Source organism: Tachyglossus aculeatus, chromosome 26 (assembly GCF_015852505.1).
Source record: "Tachyglossus aculeatus isolate mTacAcu1 chromosome 26, mTacAcu1.pri, whole genome shotgun sequence".
Classification (NCBI taxonomy): Eukaryota; Metazoa; Chordata; class Mammalia; order Monotremata; family Tachyglossidae; genus Tachyglossus; species Tachyglossus aculeatus.
In genome coordinates, this window is record NC_052091.1 from 13295870 (window position 1) to 13321538 (window position 25669).

The window sequence follows — 25669 nt, forward strand, 5'->3', positions numbered from 1 at the left end:
GTTAGGATGGGGAGGAGAGCTAACTGATTGACTAAAAGCCATTGGTAAGGAGTTTCTGTTTGACAAGGAGATAGACAACCCTTGAAGGATCTTGAGAATGTGTGATGGATGATTTTTTAGAAAAATGATCCAGGCAGCATAGTGCAATATGGACCAGAGTAAACAGAAGCTGGGGGCAGGGAGCTCAACAAGGAGTGTAGTTGAAGCAGGATATAAGTGCTTGGACTAGTGTGGCAACAGTTTGAGTGGAGAGGAAGGAATAAATTCTGGAGATGTAGAGGAGGTATATAAGAATCGGGCAAAAAAAGTAGAAGAACAAGGAGAAGACTGTGAGAAAATCCCAAGTCAGATGGTGTTTGTGTAAAGACTACGGAGATATTTTAAAAGAGTTCAGACCACTGTCTTAGGTAGTCTAAACCACACCATGTCACACACAGCTGCAAGCCAACTAGAGGTCACTCCATCCAAGAGACTCATCTCCTGATACCTGAACAAGATTTATGACGAAAACATTTCCAGCCCCTGGGATCCATTGCACCTCCCCGAGTTTTTGGTATTATGATGTTTTCAGCACTCCGGGCACATTGCCAGGATTACATTTTGCAGCCCTTGATAGTTGCTGATGAAATATCACCCGACTGACATGTTTCCCTTTAGGCATCTGCCTGGAGGCAGATTTGAACGGATGGCTTCTGGACATTCCTTTCAACTGTCTGATTATGAGTCTATGAATTCTCTGGAGGAGATCATGGAGGTCTGACTTGTAAATTATTTGAAGATAGTTTAATACCTTAAAAATCTATTAAAGCTGAAAATCTACAGACACAAAGTTTGTGACTCTTCATATATTTCTGATTGGCCATCGTGTGACGTACTCTACAGAACAAGTCAGAGAGTTGAAATTCTCAGACGGAGACGAGGCAATAGAGAATACGGTATTTCTGACAAACCTGAAACCAAGTAATTCCAACAGAGATGAGAAGGTTTTGCAACGTAAAAATAATTATGCATTTCCTACAAACCTTCCTTGACAAAACTGACAAGGAAAATGTACCACTTTGCCCCAGTATCAGAAGAGCTGATACACGAATTAAACAGTGCATCTGAAAAGTTTAAAGGAAAACAAACCAAACCAAAAAAATAAATAAATAAATACTACTCTAAAAGCTTCAGTTCTATAATCTGCAATACTCCAGGAGACTTTAATAAAAATTCACTGATGGCCATTTTTAAAATAATAAATTTATCGTTTTGAAGGATATGTCACTCCTACAGTTAACCTAGACAAACGCGGAAATTCAGGCATGGCAAACCCACTGCCCGTGGGCTAGATCAACCCCTTGAGACTTCATGTTAGAAAAGTGCTTCAGCGCTTAGAACAGCACTTTGCACATAGAAAGCGCTTAATAAATGCCAACATTATTATTATTATTATTATGTGTGTCCATCATGGCAGCTAGATGCACTCAGATAACAGAAAGAGAAAGGAACTGTATATGCCCCATCCTTTTGTTTTTTAAATGGTACTTGTGAAAGCACTTACTATGTGCCATTTGCTGTATCAAGCACAGGGATGAATACAGCATACACAGATATGACATAATTCCTGTCCCACATGGGGCTTTCAGGTTAAGTAGGAGGAAGAACAGGTACTGAACCCCCTTTTTACAAATAAATGAGGCCCAGAGAAGTGAAGTGACTTGTGTCGGGTCACACAGCAGACAAGTGAGAGAGCCGAGATTAGGACCGGGGTCCTCTGAACCCCGGGCCCGGGGTCTTTTCACTAGGGCACGCTTCTTCGTCACTTTGGGCAGCTCAGGGTCAGGTCCCCCTTCAAGCTGAAGGGTCCCATCTGCTGCCACTCGTTTTCAGGGGACTCTGGAGTGCTTGGGACACTCTGTGTACAGTTCCCACGTGCTAGGAACAGCGACAGTGGCGCTGGTTGTTCTAGTACAGAGCCTGGAAGTTCTGATTTTTTTTTTCAGGTTTACTGCTGCTGCTGCTGCTGCCATCTATTCCAGTAAGGCATCACCTGAGTGAGGCGGGTGTGGAAGTCGGTGAGGAAAGAGATGAGATGAGTATGGTGCCTGGCATTGGCCCCTTGTGGCTCTGTCTAAGCTTATCTCACTTTTCTCTGTCTGAGTGCCTCCCTATCCCGTTGCCTTCTTCCCTCTATACTTGCACAACTGCTCCCACCCTCATGGAAGTGCCAATGAGTCGATCGATCGATCAGTTAATCAGTGGTAATTTTTGGCCGGCTAACTTTGTGCAGAGCACTGTAGTACGTGCTGGAGAGAGTACAACTGGGAGACATGAACCCTGCCCTCAGGCAGCTAACATTGAAATGCATTACAGGTAGGGGAAGAGCAAAAGGAAATATATATAAGTATTGTGGAGGGGATGGAGAGAGTAGCTAAGTGCCTGCATCAGGTGGTAGGGAGGGAAACTAGGGTGGCAGAATGACAGCCTAGTCAGGGAAGGCTTTCTGGAGGAGCTAGGATTTCAGCAGGGCTTTGAAGATGAGGAGGATGTTGGTCTTTTGGATATACGGGGGGCAGGGAGCTCCAGGGAGTTGGGAAGGAGTGAGAAAGGGGGAGATGGTAAATGAAGTGGAAGTGAGAGAGAGTGAGTAGGTTGGTATTAGAAGAGTGAAGTTTGCAGGCTAAGGTTTGCAGAAGGAGAGTAAGAAGAGGAAAAGGAGTAAGGAGGAGAAAGCTGATTGACTGTCTTGCCTCCGTCCACAAACATTACAATAATAATAATAACTGTGATATTTGTTAAGCACTTACTAAACTTACTACCCCTTTAGACTGTAAGTTCATTGTGGGCAGCGAAAGTGTCTGCTAATTCTGTTGTACTGTACTCTCCCAAGCGCTTACTACAGTGCCCTGCACACAGTAAGTGCTCAAGAAATATGATTGATTGATATGAGCCAAGTATTGTACTAAGTTCTGGGATAGATACAAGATAGTCAGGCCCGAAAAGGGGCTCATAGTTTAAATAGGAGGGAGCATCCCCTATTTGCAGAGAAGAGAACTGAGGCACAGAAAAGTGAAGTGACTTGCCCAAGGCCACACAGCATACACATGGCAGATCTAGGATTTGAACCCAGGTCCTTCCGACTCCCAAGGCTCATGCTCTATCCACTAGACCACACGCCTTCTATATCTTCAAGAAAATCACAAAGAGCTATTCACAAATTTAAACTACATTTACTCGGTTTAATAACAGTGCATTACGGTGCTACTAATTAGCCATAAAATTGATTCATTTGCAGCTTTCAAAAAACTACAGGCGACTATGAAGACCATAACCACATATGCAGCTCATCCACAGTAATGAGTTTAACATGCCTGGCTCCACCACCTCAGCTTCAGAGTACTGATCCTTACCCCTCTAACTGTGTAGCATCACATGGCTCTCTCGGTCCTTACAGGTAAGGTCCTTTTGTCTATCTGGTGTACGATTTATAGCTTAAGCATCAGAAGAGGCAGGGTCAAAGCTCTCCGACAATCTGGTTTGCATTTGCCACAATGAATAGGGAGAACTACGAAAATAGAATTAGAAGTGCTAGAGCTACTCGGATTTACTTTCAATCCTTTTCTCCCTTCAAGTGAAATCTATAGCTAATAGGAGTCCCAAAACCTCAAATCGCAGAAATACTGCTGGGGAACAAATCAAATAGCAAATGTTGGGAAAAAAAAAAAAGAAAACAGCACAATCACTATATTATTCAAGTTATTTCAAATATCATGTGGAAAATACGACTGATGAGAAGTAGTAAGTATATGTAGTATATCTCCCCTGAGATGTTTAAGAAACAGTATATGTTTCAGGAACAATTTGAGCTTGGCTTTATGGAATCTCCTGGGCCATAATTTATGCCAACACGGCAGCCCCTCCGCATAAACGCAAACACTCCCTCTCATCCACACCTTCATGGTGGGGAAACTAAGCAAAACACACTTTTGGATAACATGAGGATTTCCTTTAAGAAAAGGTCACATTAGTGATCATTTAAACCTTGGTCAAACAACTTTTCCTCTAGGCCTTGGATCAATATTTGAGATGCCTCATAAAAGTTAGGGCATTTAAAGAAACCTGGTTAACATAGAATATTAATATTTTTTCTGATATCTTACTTGGAATAATTGAAACAAAAAAAAAACCACTGCTAGGTCTTTAAACTCTCTAAAATATGGCAGGATAACTATTAACAAGAATGTAACAGGGTTTACTTTATTGAGGATTTTAATTCTCTGGACTATAATTTGTTCAGAAACAGCATCTAAAACTTTATATGGAATCAAGTTAATGTAGCATGAGGGTAGAGGACTTCTCAACAGGCAGTATTACATACACTATTCCTTTCATAAGAAGATTTAATCACCACCAGATGCACAACTGGGGTAGACTACAGAGAAAGGATCAGCAGATATTCCAAAAAGACTAAAAGATCCCAAACGTTTTAAATCTTTGTAATCAAATGACTCAAGCGCTCACAAGTGGAAGCCATAAGGAGATTTTGGAATCTTTCAAGAACTGAGTTTTCAAAAAGGATCTTTATTACGCTTCTCTTTGGGGTATGTGGATTTACATCTGTTATTATTTTGGGACATAAAATGTCACAAGAAGTTAACTGTGCACATTATTAATCAACTGAATCCCACATCAGGTCACTGAAGAAATACATTTCATCTGAAAACTGATGTGCTTCTAAAATGTTTCCCAAAACCTCTAGCACAAAAAAAATTTCCTGAGAAAACTAGAAAATGATATGAAGTGCAGGAAACACAAAGTCAAAAGATGTCACTGAGATGCCATACAGTCCACAGAAATGAGTTGAAACAGAAAAACCTTTAGAATACTCATTCTAAATAACTTGACTTTCTCTTTACTGTGTTCCTTCCTCCTCTCGGGAGTTAGTCAAAAGTGGTGATGTGTTCTTGAATCCTGTGCCAAACTAAACAGAGTCAGATAATTTACATGGCTGCAAAATAATAGTTCAAGTATAGATCCTCCAGGTCGGTCTGGGTCAGCTTAATTTAAGAAGAATTTTGCAAACATTAAGCATTTTCATTAGTTAAAACTGCATTTCCAAATGAACCAGAGTGCATGTGAACATTCAAATAGATTTCATAGAGAAAACTATTATTTCGTTAATAGACACCCAAGAGCCCATATAAGATTGTGCCTTTTGGTGCTTCGAATGATTCTGTAGAACCTTTCTATTGTAATGAGCCATTAAAATTATCCGGCCCCATTGTGAAGTACACATATAATAATTTTAATAATGATGGTATCTGTTATGCACTTACTATGTGCCAAGCACTCTTCTAAGCGCTGGGTTATATACAAGGTTATCAGGTTGACCCACGTGGGGCTCACAGTCTTCATCCCCATTTTACAGATGAGGGAACTGAGGCACAGAGAAGTGAAGTGACTTGCCCAAAGTCACAAAGCTAAGTGGAGGAGCCAGAATTAGAACTCATCACATCTGACTCCCAACCCTGTGCTCTTTCCACTAAGCAATGCTGCTTCCCTATCATATCATATTCCTCCGTGACTACTGCATCAGCCTCCTCATTGTCCTTTCTGTCTCCTGTCTCCCCCCAATCCAGTCCTTATTTCACTCTGATCCCCGGATCATTTTTCTCAAAAAACATTCACTCCATGTCTCCCCACTACTCAAAACCCTCCAGTGATTCCTCATCCACCTCCACATCAAACTGAAACTCCTTACCATCAGCTTTAAAGCACTCAATCAGCTCACCCCCTCCGACCTTACCTCGCTGATTTCCTACTATCACCCAGCCTTGCATAGTTTCCTCCTTTAAGGCCAGCCTACTCACTGTACCTTGATCTCATCTACCTCGCTACTGAAGACCTTATCCATGTCCTCCCTCCGGTCTACAACTCTCCCTGTTTCATATACGATAGACCACCACTCTTCCCATCTTCAAAGCCATCCTAAAAATCACGGCTTCTCCAAGAAGGCTTCCCCAACTAAATCCTCATTTCCCCTATTTCCTAGCTCTTCTGTGTAACCTATGCACTTTGCTCTGTAACCTTTAAGCACTTGATATTCGCCTTACTCTCAGCCCTTTATCATTCATTCAAGCGTATTTATTGAGCACTTACTGTGTGCAGAGCACTGTACTAAAGGCTGGAGAGAGTAAGATACAACAATAAACAGACACATTCCCTGCCCACAATGACTTATGTACATATGGTAATAATTACTGTTGTATTTGTTACGCACTATGGCCAAGCACTGTATTAAGCCCTGGGGTACACAGAAGTTAATCAGATTGGAAACAGTCCCTGTCCCACATGGCACTCACAGACCATGGGGGAGGAAGATGAGGCACTGAAATCCCTTTTAACAGTTACGGAAACTGAGGCCCAGAGAAGTGACTTACCCAAGGTCACACAGCAGACAAGTGGCAGAGCCAGGACTGGAACCCAAGTCCTCTGACTTGCAGACCCCAACTCTTTCCACTAGGACAGATCTGTATTTTTTTTTAATTTTTGTCTTCCCCTCTGGACTGTAAACTTCTTATGAACATGGAACGTGCCTATTAACTCAGTTGTACTGTCTTCTCCTATGCCCTTAGTATAGTTCTTTGTACACAGTAAGCACTCAATAAATACTACTGATTGATGGATTCCCAACACTAAGTACAGTGCCTGGCACATAGTAATCGCTTAACCAATACCAGAGCAACTGATGAACTCAATTAAAAGTGGTTTCTAAGGCCCATTCTCTTTATCAGTGCTAAACTGATGATCATCTAGACCAAGATAACAACAAGCAGAGCTACCTGGCTCTTTCCCGGGCCGCATCCTCTCGGGCTTTCTCTTTCTCCTGTCGCTGTTGTTCAATGCGGGCTTCTTGCTCCTTCCGCTTCATCAGTAATTCTTCCACCCGGGCTTGGCGTTCTGCTTCCAGAGCTCTCTTGCGTTCCTAATTGTTTGCATAGTCATTATTGTAAAACCCACTTGAAATGAACAGACAGCAAGCAGAAAAATGACTGTTGTGACAGTCTGAGACTGTGGTCACTTACAGGAACACCCCAGCGTTACCTACAAAAGTAAACCGTCTGTGGATGTCCTGGTCTTCAGAGGTTACGATGGCCAACGAGCCAATCGATTTTATTTTCAATATCGGCTCTGGTATAGATAGAGCCATAGTGACCTGTTGTAATGTTTTGTGTTCCATAAAGATGCTTCTGCTGGTGACCACTGAGTGCCAGGGAAATTCAAAATGGGGGATCAGCAGACCCTTGCAAAAGGCACAAATATTAAGGCTAAAGTACACCTTTTCAAAGATATCATCCCTATGATCAGAACATAATTACATATTTGAAGGAGTTTTAATGACTACTTGAAATGCAGAGCTAGTTACCTATCGGCTTAAAGAGCAAAAGCTCTTCACCCTCTTAGTACTCCCAACCCTCACTCCCTGAGAGAAAAACACCCTGCTATTACTTCATCCAGTTTCCCAAGTAGTTTGCAGTCCAAAATGCTTTTTCAGGTTGCTGCTTTTTGGTACTTCCTAGAAATTAAAGTTACAGAACAGTTGGATGGGCAATCCCGGAACTGAAAGCACTATGGCAGAATCTTCTCACTGGCTCTCCTTCTCTACCCTGGGAAATGCACACACAGTGCAGCTGAACCCGGACCCACTTAACCCAGGCACAAAGACAGTCTTTCTTAACTATACATTAGTGAGAGAGTTTCAAGAGCTTTAATGAGTCTAGAGAGAAAAATGGCATCAAAATAAACTTCAAAATCCTATTCTTTGTCAAGCAGATTTTGCATATAATTTGATGACAAATAATAAAAATAATTTGATGACAAATAATAAAAATAATTATAATAGTAATGGTAGCTAAGTGCCACTATGTTCCCTAATTAAGGTTACAACTCCTCCAAGAAGACTCCCCCAGTGAAACCCTCTTTCCCCGACTCCCTCTTCTTTCTGTGTCGTCTATGCCCTTGGATTTGTACCCTTTGGAAACTTGGGTATTCACGGCACTCTCAGCCCCACGGCATTCATGTCCTCATCTATAATTTATTTACTGATATTGTCTGTCTGCCCCTGCAGACTGTAAGCTCGTTGTGGGAAGGGAATGTGTCTACCAACTCTGTCATAATGTATTCTCCAAGCGCTTTTTTTCACTTAAAAGAGCAGTGTGGTCTAATGGAAAGCACACAGGACAGGGAGTCAGATGACCTGGATTCTAATCCCAGCTTCACCACTTGTCTGCTGGATGACCTTGGGTAAGTCACTTCACTTCTCTGGGCCTCAGTTACCTCATCTGTCAGCTCTTAGAACAGTGCCAGTGCTTAGAACAGTGCCAGCGCTTAGAACAGTGCTTGGCATATTGTAAATGCTTAACAAATACCATAATTATTATTAAACAGGGATTAAGACTGTGAGCCCCATGTGGGGCATTGACTGGGCCCAATCTGATCACCCTGTATCTACCTCAGTGCTTAAAAGACTGCCTGGCACAGGGTAAGCCCTTAAATGCCATAAAAAAATGGAGAAAAAAACCTGATAAGTAAACTTTTTTCCACTTAAAACAGAAGCATGGTCTACTGGAAAAGGCATGGATGGGGCTGGGAGCCAGAGGACCAGGGATCTAATCTCAGTTCCACCATATGTCTGCTGTATGACCTTGGGCAAGTCATTTCTCTGGGCCTCGGTTCCCTCGTCTGCAAAACGAGCGTTATGTGGGACAGTGACTGTTTCAAGCCTAATTACCTTGTATCTACCCCAGCACTTAGGACAGTGCTTGGCCCATAATAAACATTTAACAAATGCCAACAAAAAAAGCACAAGAAATATTATTTTTATTCCCTCATTTGATTGGCTCTTTTTGTTTTGCATAAGTTAGTGAAAAATTCTAGGTTATAGTAGACCTTAGAAACAAAAAGCACTCTTTAAAGATGGTACAGAGTACAAATTAATGCTTTAATATTTGTTTTTAGGATAGCTAAATCATGTTGAGAAAATGATACCTTTGCATTTCCTGACTCTCGTGTTTCTACAATTTCCACAATAACATAGCATTAATAGAGGCACTTGGATTGCTTAAATTTAATTTCCTTTTCAAAAAAAGATTTGGGGCCTGTAATCACCCAAAGAAAAATACACTGAATACATGTATACGTATACACTGAATATATGGACTGTGAAATTTGGTGCATTCTCATCCTATACAACACCCTAAGTGTTGCCTTTCAGAGAACATGCAGAATTCTAACTAGCAGTGGATAGATTCTGAAGAGAAACTGTTAAGTCTCCTGAATAACCTCCATCTCTCACACACACTCAATCTGAGAGTCTAGGTTTCAGCAACTCTGGTGGTCTCTGAACCACTGTGGTTCAGTGGTCTCTGAACCACTGTAGTATCATATGACCCACCCGTAATAGAACAAAACACAGGGTTTAACAAAATCAGAAATGATGATCCAACCAAGTAAACAGTCATGTAAAGGATAGTGATAGTGACTTATTCCAAGGAAGGGTGGATGGGCACTGTGGATCTGAGGTTAAAGTTTGGCATTTCAATACGAAACAGTGTTTTCAATAGTGTTTTCCTAACAGGAAACACAGTACCTCCCTCTATCTCTCAGAAGGATGTTGCAGTGACAAAACGTGATAATGTATGTGGACGTATGTCGAATTCTTGGGAAATATGTTCAGTAAACTTAGGACTGTATTACTTTTATTAATAGCATTATAGGTAAATGCCTGAGCACACACCTGGCTGCGTAGTCCCTAAAAGTGCTTGGGACTAGGGTTGGCAATACCAAAAAACCTGTATTTTCACTATGTTTCTTGGGGTGTATACATTTTAAAAACCCAAAGCTAAATCCCATGAATTTCAGGTGTTGAAACTTTAATATTTCTAAATCACATTTTTTGTTCATACTGTTTTGACTTTTGTAAGAAATGATTTCAATCACCCGGATATTTTCTTCGATGCACCTCCTTAATGGAAGAGGCCACGCTGGTCTGCTCCCGATCTGTTTCAGTGAAAGAAGTTTCTTCTACAATACTATAGGTTTCCCTCACAACAGCTGCAGTGGAAGTAGGTACTCCAGATTCTATGGTCTCAGTAAAGTTAGGTGCTGAACTTTCCAGTTAATCTAAGAGTCTGTTGGCCTTCCCTACCTCTATGACTAGCTCACCTGTTTCAACCATTCTGTAAGAACCCTAGTCTTCCCAGGGAATCCTTCCCCATTGTCCACTACTGTTGCAGGGCGGTCCTGCCTTGGGCTCCAGAGCCACACACAAATTGTCAGAGATCTGACCATATTTAATATCTTAACACATAAGTCTTTGAGCAGGAATCAATCAATCAACAGCATTTATTGAGCACCTACTGTGTGCAGAGCACTGTACTGAGTGCTTGGGAGAGTACAATACATAAGTTGGTAGACATATTCCCTGCCCAAATTGAGCTTACCACTACACTTTGCTTTCCAAATTCACAATATTTCCCCATATAGCAGCTATCCCCATCAACACAAATGTTGAACTTCCCAATCAGAACTTTTTCCCTGGGTGAATACAACTGAGACTACTATTAATAGCTTTATATAGAGCTATATCTCTGCATGTGTATGAAATTTCTCTAACATCAGATCTTGTATCATTTTTGTGGGTTTAAGTTATAATATCTTGTATTTCACCTTTATCTTTCCAAACTCCACATCAATTATCCATTTTTTTGTTCACAACAATCCAATACAGTATGGAAAGGCAAGTAGTTATTTTACCCCCTTCTAGACTGTTTCTCCCCCTTCTAGACTGTGAGCCCACTGTTGGGTAGGGACCATCTCTATGTGTTGCCAACTTGTACTTCCCAAGCGCTTAGTACAGTGCTCTGCACACAGTGAGCGCTCAATAAATACGATTGATTGATTGATTGATTTACCCCTATTTTACGGATGAAACTGAGGTTCAGAGAGGTTAAATACCTTGCCAAGATCACACAGCCGGACTATAGCAAGACTGGGACTAGAACCCAAGCCTACTGATTCCCCATGCTCTTTTCATTAGATCAAATTGTTCAGAAACAAGGTAATATTATCAAGTTTTGTGTTTTAGTCCATTAAACCTCTGATGATAGAAAATAAACCCAAGTGACAAATAATTCAGTTAGGGCACTTTAGCATTTGGAAGACTAAAACTCTGACTTAATGAGGGTTTACAACATAAAGAAAAAATGCTTCAACTACTATATGCAGATACAATCACATGGCGATATAATAGTGCTTTAGTATACTCTCAACATAATGAAGTCCTCACTATATACTTCCCCTACGGCCACCAAAAAAAATTCTACTAAAATCTCACCCCAAAGATAAGAAAGACTATGGTATTCCTTTGGTTCTATGGTTAATCTCACTGACACCTTCCTAAGCACACAGCACAGTACAATGCAGTAGATATCCCTAGGTCACTAAAAACCACATGAAGAAACACATGGTAGGGGTTCATCTGAATACTCCAAGCACCCAGGACAATTACAATCCACTATAAAATTCTTTACCATCATGGTTTTAATGAATTAAGTTTCCAGAAACTAGTTCAGTCATAGCCTTGAACATAACAAACATGAAATTTCAATATATTCAATTTATCAAATCTGTTGCTTTTAAATTAATGCAGATATTTTTTAAAAATCTCAAAAGGAGGCAATATTACTGGAACCTGATTACAGAATTAGAGAGATTGAATGCTAAGAGCCTTGAATTGAATTCTTAGTTCAGTCACTAATTTACAGATCCTAAATGATCATCCTCTGATAAAATTTGAACCTGTTGCATTTTATGCAATTATCCTGTCCTTACAATACTAAGATATACCTGTACAGCTTCATCACGGGCTTGTTTTTCCTCCTGCCTTCTCTGACGCTCTTCCTGTAATTCGTTCAGTCTTTGTTCATATTCTTTCAGTTTGGACAACACATCATGGCGTTTATTCTGAGCTTCCAAAGTATTTATAAAGGCAATTTCATTTACCTAAAAAATAAAAAAAAATGGGTGAAAAATCCACCTAGACTATCCTTAACTTTGGAAGAATGAAGAAATGGGAAAATTTAAAACGACAGCAAACATCCTGCAAAGAGAAGTTTGCCAGTGGGTCGGGGAAACAAACTGGATGACTTCGGAAAATTTCCATCTTTAACACTCTTGATTTGAATTGCAATAGCTTATTTTAGCTCTCCAACTCATCTCAACCTGGACAGGTTTTAACTTTGAGCCCCAAGTGGGACCAGCTTTGTGTCTGACCTGATTATCTTGTAGCTACCCCAGGGCTTGATATGGTGTTTGGAACAAAGGATTTCAATACCACAAATATTATTTTTAATTGAGTTTTAAAACACTGACTTGTCCTTTAAAACGTATACTTAATCCCAATATTTATTCTGTAGTTTTTACGGACAAGTTCAGTACTTGCTTTAACTACTTGGGCCTAATCAACTAACACCCTTTCAAAAGGTCAGTGGAAATGAGGGCTTACAAATTTCTCCTCAGAGCCTCAAAGCCCCATTTTGGTATGGTGGCACCTTTGATTAAGCAGAGAATTCATCAGTGTACTCCCACACTGACTACACACAAAAAACGTTGAGTCAAACAGAGGAGCACGGTAAAACAGTTGGGAATCCCTGGACTTATCTATAAGTCTTTGAGCATATCTTAAATCTATGACATAAAAAAACTTTTAGCATATTAGGATACTGTAGTGCTTCTGTGTTTATGTATATGGAATAAACCTGGATTATTTTTCAATAGGTCTAAGTACAGATACAGCTAAATACTTTTCTAAGGGTCAGTTCAAAGACGACAGATTTCTATCAAGACTGAGTTTCTCCTAGAACGAAAACTTCTTTGTCATTTTCATCAATAGTACCAAGAATTAAAATCGTTTTGGTTTTGGAGATAACTACTAAAAATGAATTGTGAATTTCAGTAGGCTCCGGATTCTTGAATACTTAACTGTGGCTGAGAAACCGGCCATAATCATGGCTATAGTATGACTTTCCGTCACACTCAAAGACATCACTGAAGGTGAAATTCACGAATGAGGGCATCTGTGACGCAAAGGTCAATGTGGGATCCACAGTTCTGTCCACATTGTGCACAAAGATGTGGCATCAGAAAACAATAATAGTATTTATTTAGCGCTTGCTGTACACCAACCGCTGGGATAGATACGAGATAATCAAATCAGACACAGTCCTTGTTGTCGCTTACAGGGGCTCACGTTCTAACAGGGAGAGAGAACTGGTATTTAATCCTCATTTTACAGATAAGGAAACGGATGCACAGAGAAGTTAACCAACCTGCCCAAAGTCACACAGTGGGCAAGTGTCAGAGCCAGGATTAAAATCCAATTCTGACACCTAGTTCCAAGATCTCTCTTTAATCCATGGTAACTACATTAGGAAGGTTGAGTGAGGATGAAATGCTAACTAGGAAGTGGATCCCTCTTCAGGATATAAAACACTACTTTAAAATAAAAAGGTTTAATAGCAAATGCTAAGCATTTTAAACCAAGAGGAGATTTTTGGGTTCACGTAAAATAAGCCAAAAGACCAAAGCAGATATTACCACTAAAAATAGCAGACACCAGGGAACACGAAAGGGATGACTGCTTTATACAAGCTGTTTGCAACAACTAAATAATTCTGGTCCAAAAAAAAAAACCTCAGTCACAAATCAGGGGAATTAATAAGAGGCCAAGAAACAGGTGGATTTTCTGCTTTGTTTACTGCCTGGAATATATTTACAGAATGGATTTGCCAGACGAGTGAAGAGCAAGCAGTGGGAATTGAGAGAACCAGTAGAGCATCAGCAGTTGGGGTCTTCAACGATACTTTACGTCAGCCTTTACTTCGGGTACAGGCTTCTGACTCAATTGACCTGGATATTTAAGATCTGAAGAACCACAAGAAGCAGTAATCTCACTCATGTAAACATACCCAGCAGTTGAAACATCTGTCTGGATGGGATTAAGTAAAGTGTGATTTGGGTAATATGATTATGGAAATCACGCTGGTTTAATGAAAAAATAATGAAGGTAAATATGTTAGGACAATTAGACAGTGCAGACTCCATTTCAACTGCAAGAAAAAGTGCCTGTATTTAATAGGCATTACAATATTGATATGTTTACATCCACTGAAAGGATAAAAATAAACACCATTGTAATTCTAGCTTCTATGCAGACTCAGTGATTTACAAATACTCATCTATCCCCAACTACTGAAACAGTTTTCCCAAGCTCTAAAATGGCTCCAAGGGAAATCCCTAAACCAGTTCAAAAGGAGGGTAAGGAAGTTCCAAAACAGTTTAGCAAGCAGGGAGGTCCCAACCTTTCACCTTGCTGTCACAGATACCTCAATAGATAACCCAGCAGATTTTGATGTGGTTTCACATACCACACTGAAATGGTATCAACTGAAGAAAGAGGAGACAACTGGCAGAGAATTGGTTTTAATAAAGGAAGTAAATCCAGAAAGGGCAAGGATATTGCAGGCAGAGAGCAAAAGCAAAATATCTCACCAACCCTGGCCAAATTTACCCGAACCCTACATGGAGAGATTCCCACTTGAACATTTCCTATTATAAGATGGACTGGAAGGGCAGAAGCTGAGAATCTGGAGATCTGAGAGACTGAATACACGTAGATAGGACAGAACTATGAAATAAGGTATAGCTAAAACTAAGTTCCGTACAACTTTCAGAATTAGATAGTAATTTTCAAACAAAAAACTTACTTTTTAGGTATTGATTTCTATAGTGCATAGAGGAGTTGGGAACATTTTACAATTAAACCCTTCATCTACTCAGATGATGTGGTAAATAGCTCTATTAATGACCATAATGTTCACCTTGAAAGACCCCTGCAAAGACTCACTTAGATGCCGAGGCCCACGCCCGCACACGTACGCACACACCCCCACACTATGTCCCCAATTTTCATATCCATTAACAACAGGTAACATCTGAGAGCCTACTCTGAATCATGGGGGCTCAAATGATTCTAGCAAATGATATATTCTTTACAACACAAGAGCAACCAAAATAATAGTTAGTCATTGTGTATCTGGCACAAAGTTCTACTTAGGGGACTTGAAAGCCTTGCTTCAACCATTTCTAAAACACAATTTACCTTAGCTTCTTCTTCTTGTGCTTTTTTGACAATTGCTTGTAACTGCACCTCACGTTTAAATTCGGCATGAAGCAATTTTTCTTCCATCATCCTGCGTCTTTGATCCAGTAACTCTTCCTTCCACTTCCGTACATCTTTCTCCTATTCACAGTGGGTCAAAACATTTTGACAAGTTATGTCTGCGTAGTATTTACTCTTTCCTACTTTTTTGGTCCTGCCAAAAGGGAAAACCCATCAGAGATGAAAAAACTACCTCCCGTTCACTTTCCCTCTGGTTCTGCCTTTGCTGTGAACCTTCTAGATCCTGTAACAACACAAGCTTTCCCACCTGCATTTTTTTAGCAAGATGAAGAAAAATGCCATTTGGTTTGCAAAGACACTTTTAGTCACAGTTAAAAATTTGCCATAACTCTAATTTAATTCAATAGAGACTTAATCCATCAGTAGCATTCACTGAGTGCTTACTTTGTGCAGCGTTCTCCCTCAGAGGACGGTGAATACTATAATTTAGCATTATGGGACTCCTGAACTAAAAACAGAGTGGTATGATGTTTAAAACAGTCACATTACACTAGTGTGTTTTAAATGACATAATAAAAATATCCAAAAACCATTACATCGTAGACGTGGGCCTAAACACAAGTGTTCTTTGGACCCATCAAAAACTTACTATTCATTTTTTTCAAACCAACTGCATTGACAAACAAAATGTCCACAATATTTTGGTTAGTTTATACCATATTAGATTTCCAAAGTACTCGCAGTCAAAATATTTCTTCTGCAAATATTTTATTATAGGGTCCTTATTATTCAGTTTGTTTTCTGGCATTCCTCATTAAAACCTATTGGGTAAAGTTGGTACTACTGGATCTGAAGAAGAATCCCATTTCCCCAATTCCCACACAACATCTTTAGGTGCTCCTTTTCCTTTAGTATGGCAAGGATGAAAGTTGTGAGGTGGAGGCAGTGTGAGGGTATTTTTCTAGGAGTCTAATTTTGGGTTTTCTCTGGGTAATTTTTTTTTTAGTATTTCTCAGGCAACACTATTCAGATAATATATATTCCTCATTGTGTCCTTTTCCAGAGAATTTTAAAGATTTCAACCTCAAATCTCTATTAAGTTGTTTCTGTGAGGAGGATTTTTTTTTGCTATTGTGGCATATGACACACACACACACACACACACACACACACACATAAATACGACATAAAATGTCTTCTCTATTTTGGAAAATGAGATTGGGTAGTGTGTACCATTTTTATCACAACAGGAGGCAATCAATCATATTTATGAGTGCTTACTGTGGGCGGAACACTTGGGAGTATACAGCAGAACAGAGTTAGTAGACATATTCCCTGACCACAAGCTTACAGTCTACAGGGTAAGGTATGGGCATGTACACAAGTGTTGTGAGGCTGAGGAGGGATGAACGGTGGGTGCAAATCCAAATAATAATAATGGTATTTGTTAAGCATTTACTATGTGCCAAGCACTGTTCCAAGCACTGGGGTAGATACAAGGTAATCAGGTCATCCCACGTGGGGCTCACAGTCTTAATCCCCATTTTACAGCTGAGGTAACTAAGGCACAGAGAAGTTAAGTGGCTTGCCCAAGGTCACACAGCAGACCAGTGGCAGAGCTGGCATTAGAACCCATGTCTTCTAACTCCCAAGCCTGTGCTCTTTCCACTGAGCCACACTGCAAGGGGGACATAGCAGGGAGTGGGAGAAGATGCAGAAAACATTTAAAAATTTTTCATTGAATTAATGTGTGTTGTAATTAGCTGAAGACCTGAATGGAAATAAAATGCAAATATTTTAGTCTGGAGAAGGCTTACCCGTTCTAACAATTTTTGAAGCTTTAATGTTTTCTCTTCACGTAACTTTTCTCTTAGCTGCTGTGCTTTCATTTGCTTTTCTTCATGTTTCTTTTTAGATTCTGCTATTGTTCTACCAACACAAACATTGTAAAAAAAAAAAGAATAAAAATTGTGAACAACAAATAAAAAACTGAAATTTTTCACAGCATCCAATGTAATTTCCTTTAATGACATAATCTTTCTGTGTCAGTGTTTGCTAGGAAAGAGCTAAACTTAACGATTCAGTCTGACAGATTCTCCCTGGGTGAAGCATTTTCAAATCAGTTTAAAATGTTCAAACCTTTTGCGGGAAGGTGAAGACAGCTTTTCATGCATATGGATTCCATGTCCTGGTGGACGAGCAGGTTCTTCCTCAACTATATCCCCCCAGGATGTATTCTGACGCCATGACTCACGAGCTGTTTGCAGAAAAAAAACCAGCTGTTTTCGTGACCATAGGGAGGGCATCCTTGTCTGATTCCAAAGTTTAGGGGGAAAAAAATCAGCATTTTGTAGTGTGTACGTTAAAAAGTGAAACTGTTATTCTGTTCCAAATAAGCCACGGTATTTACCTGCAAAATTGCCTGACTCCTTGCCTATTTGGTACAATCCAAAAAGAGGTGAGGAATTTTCACAGGAGGAAGTAAGGATAGCAATAAGGGGAGCAGGAGAAAATCAAGGAAGGAAAAAAAAGGAGAAGAAAGGATGGGAGAGAGAAAAGGATGGTAAGTTACATGATGGCAGGGTTTGTACCTGTTGTATTGTACTCGCCCAAGCACTTATGCACACATAAGTGCTAAATAAATACCAGTGATTAATCAAAGACAGACACCTGGGACTGTATCTCTTACAAGGTACTAAGAATGACTAAGAATCCCTTCCCTTCACACATCTCAGGGAAGAAACTATCATGTTTCTTAGCAGCATGAGCATATTATGATCTATTTCCTCTTCCTACTTTGTTATGCATATGTGCATTGCAAAGAAAAAGCTCAGCCCAGAGCCAGCCTGTAACCTATGGCATTTATAGTTATAATCTCTCATTTTCTCCTCAAAAATCCGGGAGAGGGGAGGAATTATGTGGTAGAGGCACTTACAAACATAAATATGGTTTTCATTTTAAAAGCGGAATCTGACAAGATTATCGACATTTACTTTACCTTCATAATCTGCCAGGACATCATTCCAGTCCAGAGCCATGCCACAGAAAGAAATACTTCCACTGCCCATGCTGGCCTGAAGTTTAATTATAATCAGAGAAATTAAAATACACATAATTCAGCACGTTTCTAATATCGTAGATGTGTCATACATGATTTGATGTTTTTCCCTTGCTAGGGACTCAGATTAACCAATAAACTTAAACACAGTCAAAGAACCTACTTTATACAGCAATACTTTATGGGATAATTGGGGTAAAGCCCCTCATGCTGCAACCACAAAATAGGCTTATTCATAAATACTAAATTTTATCCTGTGGTTTGAAATTTTGTGATTGTGACTCCAGAAATAATTTGGCTCACACCCAGTTTACAAAATAGAGAGGTGAATTGTTTAATTAAGAAATGAAAAATGAAATGCGCCAAACTGTTCACCTAATGGAAGTTCCTCTTGCGAACTAGCAAATTGAGATCATTTCACCCCCTGGAAGCTAACAGTTAATTCTCTTTGGCTGGAATCCAAATATTCTGGCCCTGAAGATCAGCAAAATTATTTCTAAGGAGGAGTATATTTTACTCCAGTAATTCTGTTGTAGGGTTGGGTACATTATTTACATTATTAATATGTTTATTACAAGTTAATTACATTTTTTAAAATATTATTAAACTTTAAATGCAACCCTGATGTGCTAGGTGTACCCAACTTAATCAGCGCCATAATTTCTCCTCTTAAGGACTTCATTCAAAATACTTTAGTTGTAATATTTCAAGGAACGACTTCATATATAATCAAAAGACCCCTTGTTGAAATACTCACAGAAAAATCACTGTCATTGTCCGTCTCAATGTTGATGTCATTGTTTTCTTCTGCTTCAATTTCTCTGGTTAACTGTTCTTCCTCTGCAATGGCACTAGCAATGGCTTCTTCATTGGCCTTTTCCAGACGATCTGCTAATTCTTCTTTTTTGGCAAGAACTTCTGCCATTGACTACAGATAAAGTCAGAAACTGTTACTGGATTGGAAGGTAAGACTATTGTATGTTCTTTACCTGTCAAATGCAGATCCTGTTTGTTTCTAGGCCAAGCATCCTTTATAGTATGGGTTTCATTTATTTTGAATGACAGATTTCTAATTTACACATCCAATCCATACATATAAGCAAAAAGAAACTGTCATAATGGTCTAATCCATTGGCAGCATTGAGGCCATTTCACTGGTGGTAATGTTCAACTGGACCACACAAACTTAGTGCAACGAAGCTGGAGCAGTGAGCGTTAGTCTTCCTCTACATACTCATCCCTCAAGTCTCATCCAAAACCATTCAATCGTATTTACTGAGTGCTTACTGTGTGCAGAGCACTGTACTAAGCACATGGGAAGTACAAGTTGGCAACACATAAGTACATATAAACAAATTGGCAAACCATGATCATTATGGACTGTCCAAATCAAACTGGCTACGCATTTCTTTGTGAGCATGAAACTTTGGGATTAATCTGACAGTCAAATTTGCCTTAGAAAACTTCAAGCTGAAGGTTATGAAATAAAAACAATTCCAGGACCAATTTCATAAAAGTATGCCTTAGTAATCAAAATTTACAGATTTTAACTGGTAATATGGTCTCTAGTGAAAAGTGAAAAAGGAAAAAAATGGGCATAAAATCTCAAGGAATCTATGAAAGCAGCATGACCTTGTGGATAGAGCATGGGCCTGGGGGTCAAAAGGTCTGCTACTTAAGTGACTTTGGGCAAGTCACTTAATTTCTCTGTTACACAATTCCCTCACTTAGAAAATGGGGATTAAGACAGTAAGCCCCATGTGAGACATGGATTGTGCTCAATCTGATTAGCTCGCATCTTCCTGGGCTCTAAGTACGGAGCCTAGCACTTAGTAAGAATTTAACAAATATCATTTAAAAAAAAAAAGAAGAAAAAGGCCTTTGCCTCAGATAGCTATCTTCCTCAGCAGACATAAACACTCAGTTTGATTTCTAATCCACATCTGACCACTGGGAATCCTCAAGTAGATTCCAGAGAGGCAAAGGTATGATTTCAGAAAATAGAGGAGGTAGAATTCCTCACAAAAGTCTGCAAGCTACTTTTATGATTTTCAGAAATTGAGTGTCAAATGGAGGTTTGTAACAGTTACATTTGTTTAATTCTTCCCCGTGAACAGGCACAAAGGAACATAAATTTAATCAAATGTTGGTAATTACATTGCACACAAATATATTATGATTTTCAAGTGCTGATTTTGAATAGAAAAGCTATTCACACAAGTAATCTCTTTGCTAAAAAGTTTAAGCTTCTGTTAAATAATTACCATTTGAGCAGAGAGCAATTATGCGGTATGTCATTTAAAGGTGCTGAGGGAGTAAAAACTGTTCCCTCAAGAACATAGCAACACATTACATGTTTTGGTTTGGACTGAAGTATTTAAGTGAAGCCACCCTTGGATGTGTCTCAGTCACAATTACACTAACCGTATCTTTTTTTGATTTTGGATTAGATAAAAGTCCCTTAAGAACACTAAGAAGCTTTTAACCTTCCTAATTGAAACAGATTTTCATATTTAGTTTCAAAGCTGTTACCTCTATTTTAAATTTAACTAGTTTCTACTGTTCACCTTACTCCACCCTTTATGGTGCAATGTCAAAATAAACTGAATTCCATTTTTATTTTGATCAATATAAATTTTTAAGAACTGTTCTCCTTTGACATATGACCTTCAAACAGGATAGAAGAAAAGTAAAATGAAATGTTCCTTTACCAGAATTATAACCCAGATTTTAACAAATTTCTAGGCATACATTCAGCCAATATTTTCTTGTAAGTAACATTTTTCAAACTATAAAACATAATGAAAACAACACAGAGAAAAGCCAAAGGCGGTATCTTGAGAAGAGTTAAAATCAACTAGGAAAATCTACCCTTGGGAAATTAGGAAACTCCAGCCCTTTGCCTAAGAGAGAAATTTCTATTTCATATCATACATTATTCTCAAAATAAGAAGACATTTAGAATGATTGATATACACCAACTTCATATGTTTCAGGGTACACAGTAATCAGGTGTGAAGGATTGCGATAATAAAATAAAATAAGTATTGTATACTGAACTACCTTCCTTTACTAATATCCTGTAATGCACCTAGTGGTTAAAATACATGAATTCCTTATTCCTTGTTTTATAGGAATTATAGTTATACCCACATAACTTTTGAGGAAAAAATTTACATATGGAAAACAAAATGATATACATTTTTGAAAGCACTGTTTTCTGAATGCAATTTGATTGAGAAATTATCTTTAAACAACAAAAAGTGTTCTTCAGATTGCTATATCATCACTAAAACAGATAAAGAACTAAAATGGTTCTTAATTACAAGACTTCTGCTTTCTAGCTGTTAACAGTCAATAGTATGGCTTGGTGAGTCAAGAAACACACTGAAGATATAAGAAATTAAGCTCTAATTTGTAGTGCTACTGCACCAGGTGATTTTGGCCAATTGTGTAATCTCTCTGTTTATATATCTAAATTTTAAAAATGTAATTTAGTCTGCTGACTTTCTAGACAGGACTGCTATGAAAAATAACTAATGCACTTATTGTAACGCAAATCTTTAATTTGCGTTAACACAGAATTAACACAGAAATATATGTAAGTTCAAAATGATATAGGAAAGAAAAACTATTCAGGAAATAAAATTTGGTTATCAATTTCCCTTTTCAATAGTCACTGGCCAACCAAATTTGATATTTCCCATTCCACTGAAACAAAATATTTCTAATTACAAAAAAGAAAAGTCATGATTATAAAATATCAATTGTCAACCCAACAAAAAACGGAAGTGCTAAATACATTCAAATCACTGTCCTTGTGGAAGCTGCACGTGGCATTTCATCACACGTGCTTCAGCTGACTAATAACTGAAATGTGGTAATGGAAGTCAATAAAGGCAAAACACTTCTTAATGATATTTACTCAGAATTCTCATAATTTGTTCTTACCAATCTAGCAGCACTCACGTTTGAAATATCTGATGGATCCATTTCACTTTCAATCTTCATTTTCTCTTTTGGGAATTGGTCTGTATTATTCTGTGAAGGATACGCATCAGTTGGCTGAGCATTTGAAATACATTCGGCATCTATGAAGACCGCAGGTATTTCAGAAGAATGCGAAGAACTGTCTTGTAAGAAACCATTTCCAGACTCCCTGACATCATCTGAAGTACATACTGCAAACTAAAAATACACATAAGAACAGAATGAATCAGAGGAAATAAAAGAAGTTTCAAACATTCCATGCTGGAATAGTAGCTCCTTTTAAAAGATTATATTTATCACAGAAAACAAAAAAGCAGGAGAGCTGGGAGGTTGGCGGGTAGCCCATAGCAAATCACCTAGGTTTAGTAGCTAAATCTGAGGTTCAAGTCTAAGACAAGAAGATCAGTTGAAATTTAAGCAAGTCGCAGCATGTATCATAATTGAAACAACCCTATTACAGAGATCCTAGGCGACTCCTTCATGACAAAACACAGAAGATAGTTGCATTTAGTATTTCATTTTTCTGGGATTAGAGAGCAGAAGAAATTTTGAGCAGCTACAATAAGCTTCAGCAGTGCTACTGATATGTTATTAGAACATTCATTAGAGGCACAAAAAGGAAGAAAAACGTGTGGCTAAATTTTTTATGCTAAAATACATTTCAATTATCTTCAAAATTACACTTATGTGACTTCAACAAAATCAAAGCCCAGCTTATAACTTCTCTGATCTTAAAATCTGCCCATATGAAAACATACCTCTAAAATTCCTGTACTCTTTTCAAGCTTTGGTTTACTCAACATGTTCTCCTTAATCTACCTCCCATTCAGTGGATAACAAAGATGATAACAGAAAAACACAACATTGAAATGTTGACAAACCAGGCAGTTAATCAATTTTATTGGTAAAATTGGGCTCACATGGCACTTTTACTGTTATCAGCTGCATCATCAACTCAATATACTGTATTCTGTGAGATCAACAGTATAGGGAAAGGAGAGAGGCTAGGTTTTCCCTTCTATTCTCAAATGAGGTACTGAACTCAAAAGGCCATAAAACTCAGAAGAACTGATTAATTACTAATACAAATGTTAAAATTGGTTCCTGGCTTTTTAAAATCTATCACTGGCCTTACCTTAAGGAATTTTCTTGGATTTATACTCAGCATCATTTAAACTGTATCACACTGTTTATATTGCTATCAACATTATTTATACTGCAGCTTCTGTGGTTTATAATCTTGTTGGCAATATTTATATTAGCATTATCTATGTTTACAATATAGTCAACACTGTTTAAGAAAAATATCAATATCATTTATGGGACACAATTAATGCTAATGAAATGGTGAAAAAGTTAAAAATATGCCAGCTCTATCTTCATAGCAAAAATTGAGAGAACCATTACCTAGAGTACAGTGCATACTACAATGTTCTGCACAGAGTAAGCGTCTGATAAATACTATTACTATTAGATTCTGACTAGCTTTAATAACTCTGTTTACAATGAAAATTTAAACTATTTCAACAGTTCTATGACTTTATTGGATTGTCCCCAAAATCTCAATGTCCCAAAAGTTTTCTTACATTGTAGAACCAATTCCAACACGGAACATATTTTTGACTGTATGCCAAGTAAAAGAATGACTTTAATGTAATCATACGCAATTGTAATTATTAACTTTGTGTTTGAAGAACATTTCATTTTCTGATGAAATGCTGCTTCTAATCATTTGACAAGGCTGAATGATAACCAGAAGAATTAATATCATTAGGGGTCTTGTCTTCCGCTGTCGAGGCATCTCCGACCCATAGCAACTCCCTGGACACATTTCTTCCAGAATGCCCCACCTCATCTGCAAATGTTCTGGTCATGTATCCATAGAGTTTTCTTTGTAAAAATCTGGAAGCGCTTTACAATTGCCACCTTCCATGCAGTAAACTTGAGTCTCCGCCCTCAACTCTCTCCCATGTGGTTCCTGCCCAGCACAGGTGAGTTTTGACTTGTAGCAGATTGCTTTCCACTTGCCCAACCTAGGAATGGAATGGGTAGGCCTCTCATGACTCTCCTTGCCATAGCCAAGACTGGTAGAGTCCTGGAAATCATCATCATCATCAATCGTATTTATTGAGCGCTTACTATGTGCAGAGCACTGTACTAAGCGCTTGGGAAGTACAAATTGGCAACTGCTCCAGGTGCAGTTCTGAGAGGGGTAGCATTAGGGATACAAGTTGGAAATAGGCACTTGAGATAATTTGTTGATAGCAAATTACAGGTTGTTTGAATCCAGCAATACAATGCCAGAGGGTTGTTGGGTATTTTCCCTAAAAAGTATGCCATCTCTAAATTTTCCATACAGAAACAAAACATACTAGAAATTTTAGGTAGTATTTTGTCTACTTAATTATTTTTTGTCTTTAATTCAATATCTTTGTGGGACAAAACAAAACTAATTGATGGAACTTTCAAAAAGCCAATTTAATGTAAATAGAAGCTTCATTAGATCACTCAAAGGGGAAAAAAATCTAATGCATTGGTTTAGAATTCCCAAATGAATATATACCCTAAAGAAAAAATGTTCACTCATTCAACCATATTTATTGAGCACCTACTGTGTGCACAGCACTGTTCTATGTGCTTGGGAGAGTACAATACAACAATAAACAGTCACATTCCCTGTCCACAATGAGTTTACAGTCGCGGCGGGGGGGGGGGCGGGTAAGAGACAGACATCAATACTATTAAATAAAATGACAGATATGTACATAAGTACTCGGGCTGGTCAGGGGGAAGAGCAAAGGGAGCAAGTTAGAGTGATGCAGAAGAGAGTGGGAGATGAGGAAAAGTGGGGCTTAGTCTGGGAAGGTCTCTTCAAATTCAAGTAAAGGAACTCTATCACTGTCACTAGTATTTGGAATAATTACCAATTAAACAGGTTAGACATAGTACCTGTCCGACAAAATGTAAACAGCTCACAATCTAAATAGGGGAGACAGTCTAATAAGAGTAGAACTCAAAACAGTACAAAATTAATATAGACTTGCTGGGCATTGTTCAAAGATAATGTAGACTGTAAGCTCCTTGTGGGCAGGGACTTAATAATAATAATGATAATAATGATGGTATTTGTTAAGCGCTTACTATGTTCAAAGCACTGTTCTAAGTGCTGGGGAGATACAAGGTGATCATGCTGTCCCTCGTGGGGCTCACAGTCTTAATCCCCATTTTACAGATGAGGTAACTGAGGCCCAGAGAAGTGAAGTGACTTGCCCAAAGTCACACAGCTGACAACTGGCGGAGCCAGGATTTGAACCCATGACCTCGGACTCCAAAGCCTGTGCTCTTTCCACTGAGCCACGCTGCTTCTCTACTACTAATCAGCGTAATGTTGGACCACC

General features: G+C 38.7%; 1 protein-coding gene across 4 annotated transcripts in view; it reads right to left on the reverse strand.

Moving 5' to 3' along the window:
* SCAPER (S-phase cyclin A associated protein in the ER) overlaps positions 1–25669 on the reverse strand; it is a 291810-nt gene that overhangs the window by 208235 nt on the left and 57906 nt on the right. For 2 of the 4 annotated variants that reach the window (XM_038767151.1, XM_038767149.1), the window contains 8 exons: positions 22251–22469; positions 19039–19209; positions 18222–18297; positions 17363–17480; positions 17041–17152; positions 15203–15343; positions 11890–12045; positions 6825–6967 (listed from right to left, as the gene is read on the reverse strand). In XM_038767151.1, the coding sequence (XP_038623079.1) occupies positions 6825–6967; positions 11890–12045; positions 15203–15343; positions 17041–17152; positions 17363–17480; positions 18222–18297; positions 19039–19209; positions 22251–22469 (1136 nt within the window). Of the gene's footprint in view, positions 1–6824; positions 6968–11889; positions 12046–15202; positions 15344–17040; positions 17153–17362; positions 17481–18221; positions 18298–19038; positions 19210–22232; positions 22470–25669 lie in introns of all 4 variants that reach the window. The other 2 variants (XM_038767150.1, XM_038767148.1) reach the window with 1 other exon arrangement.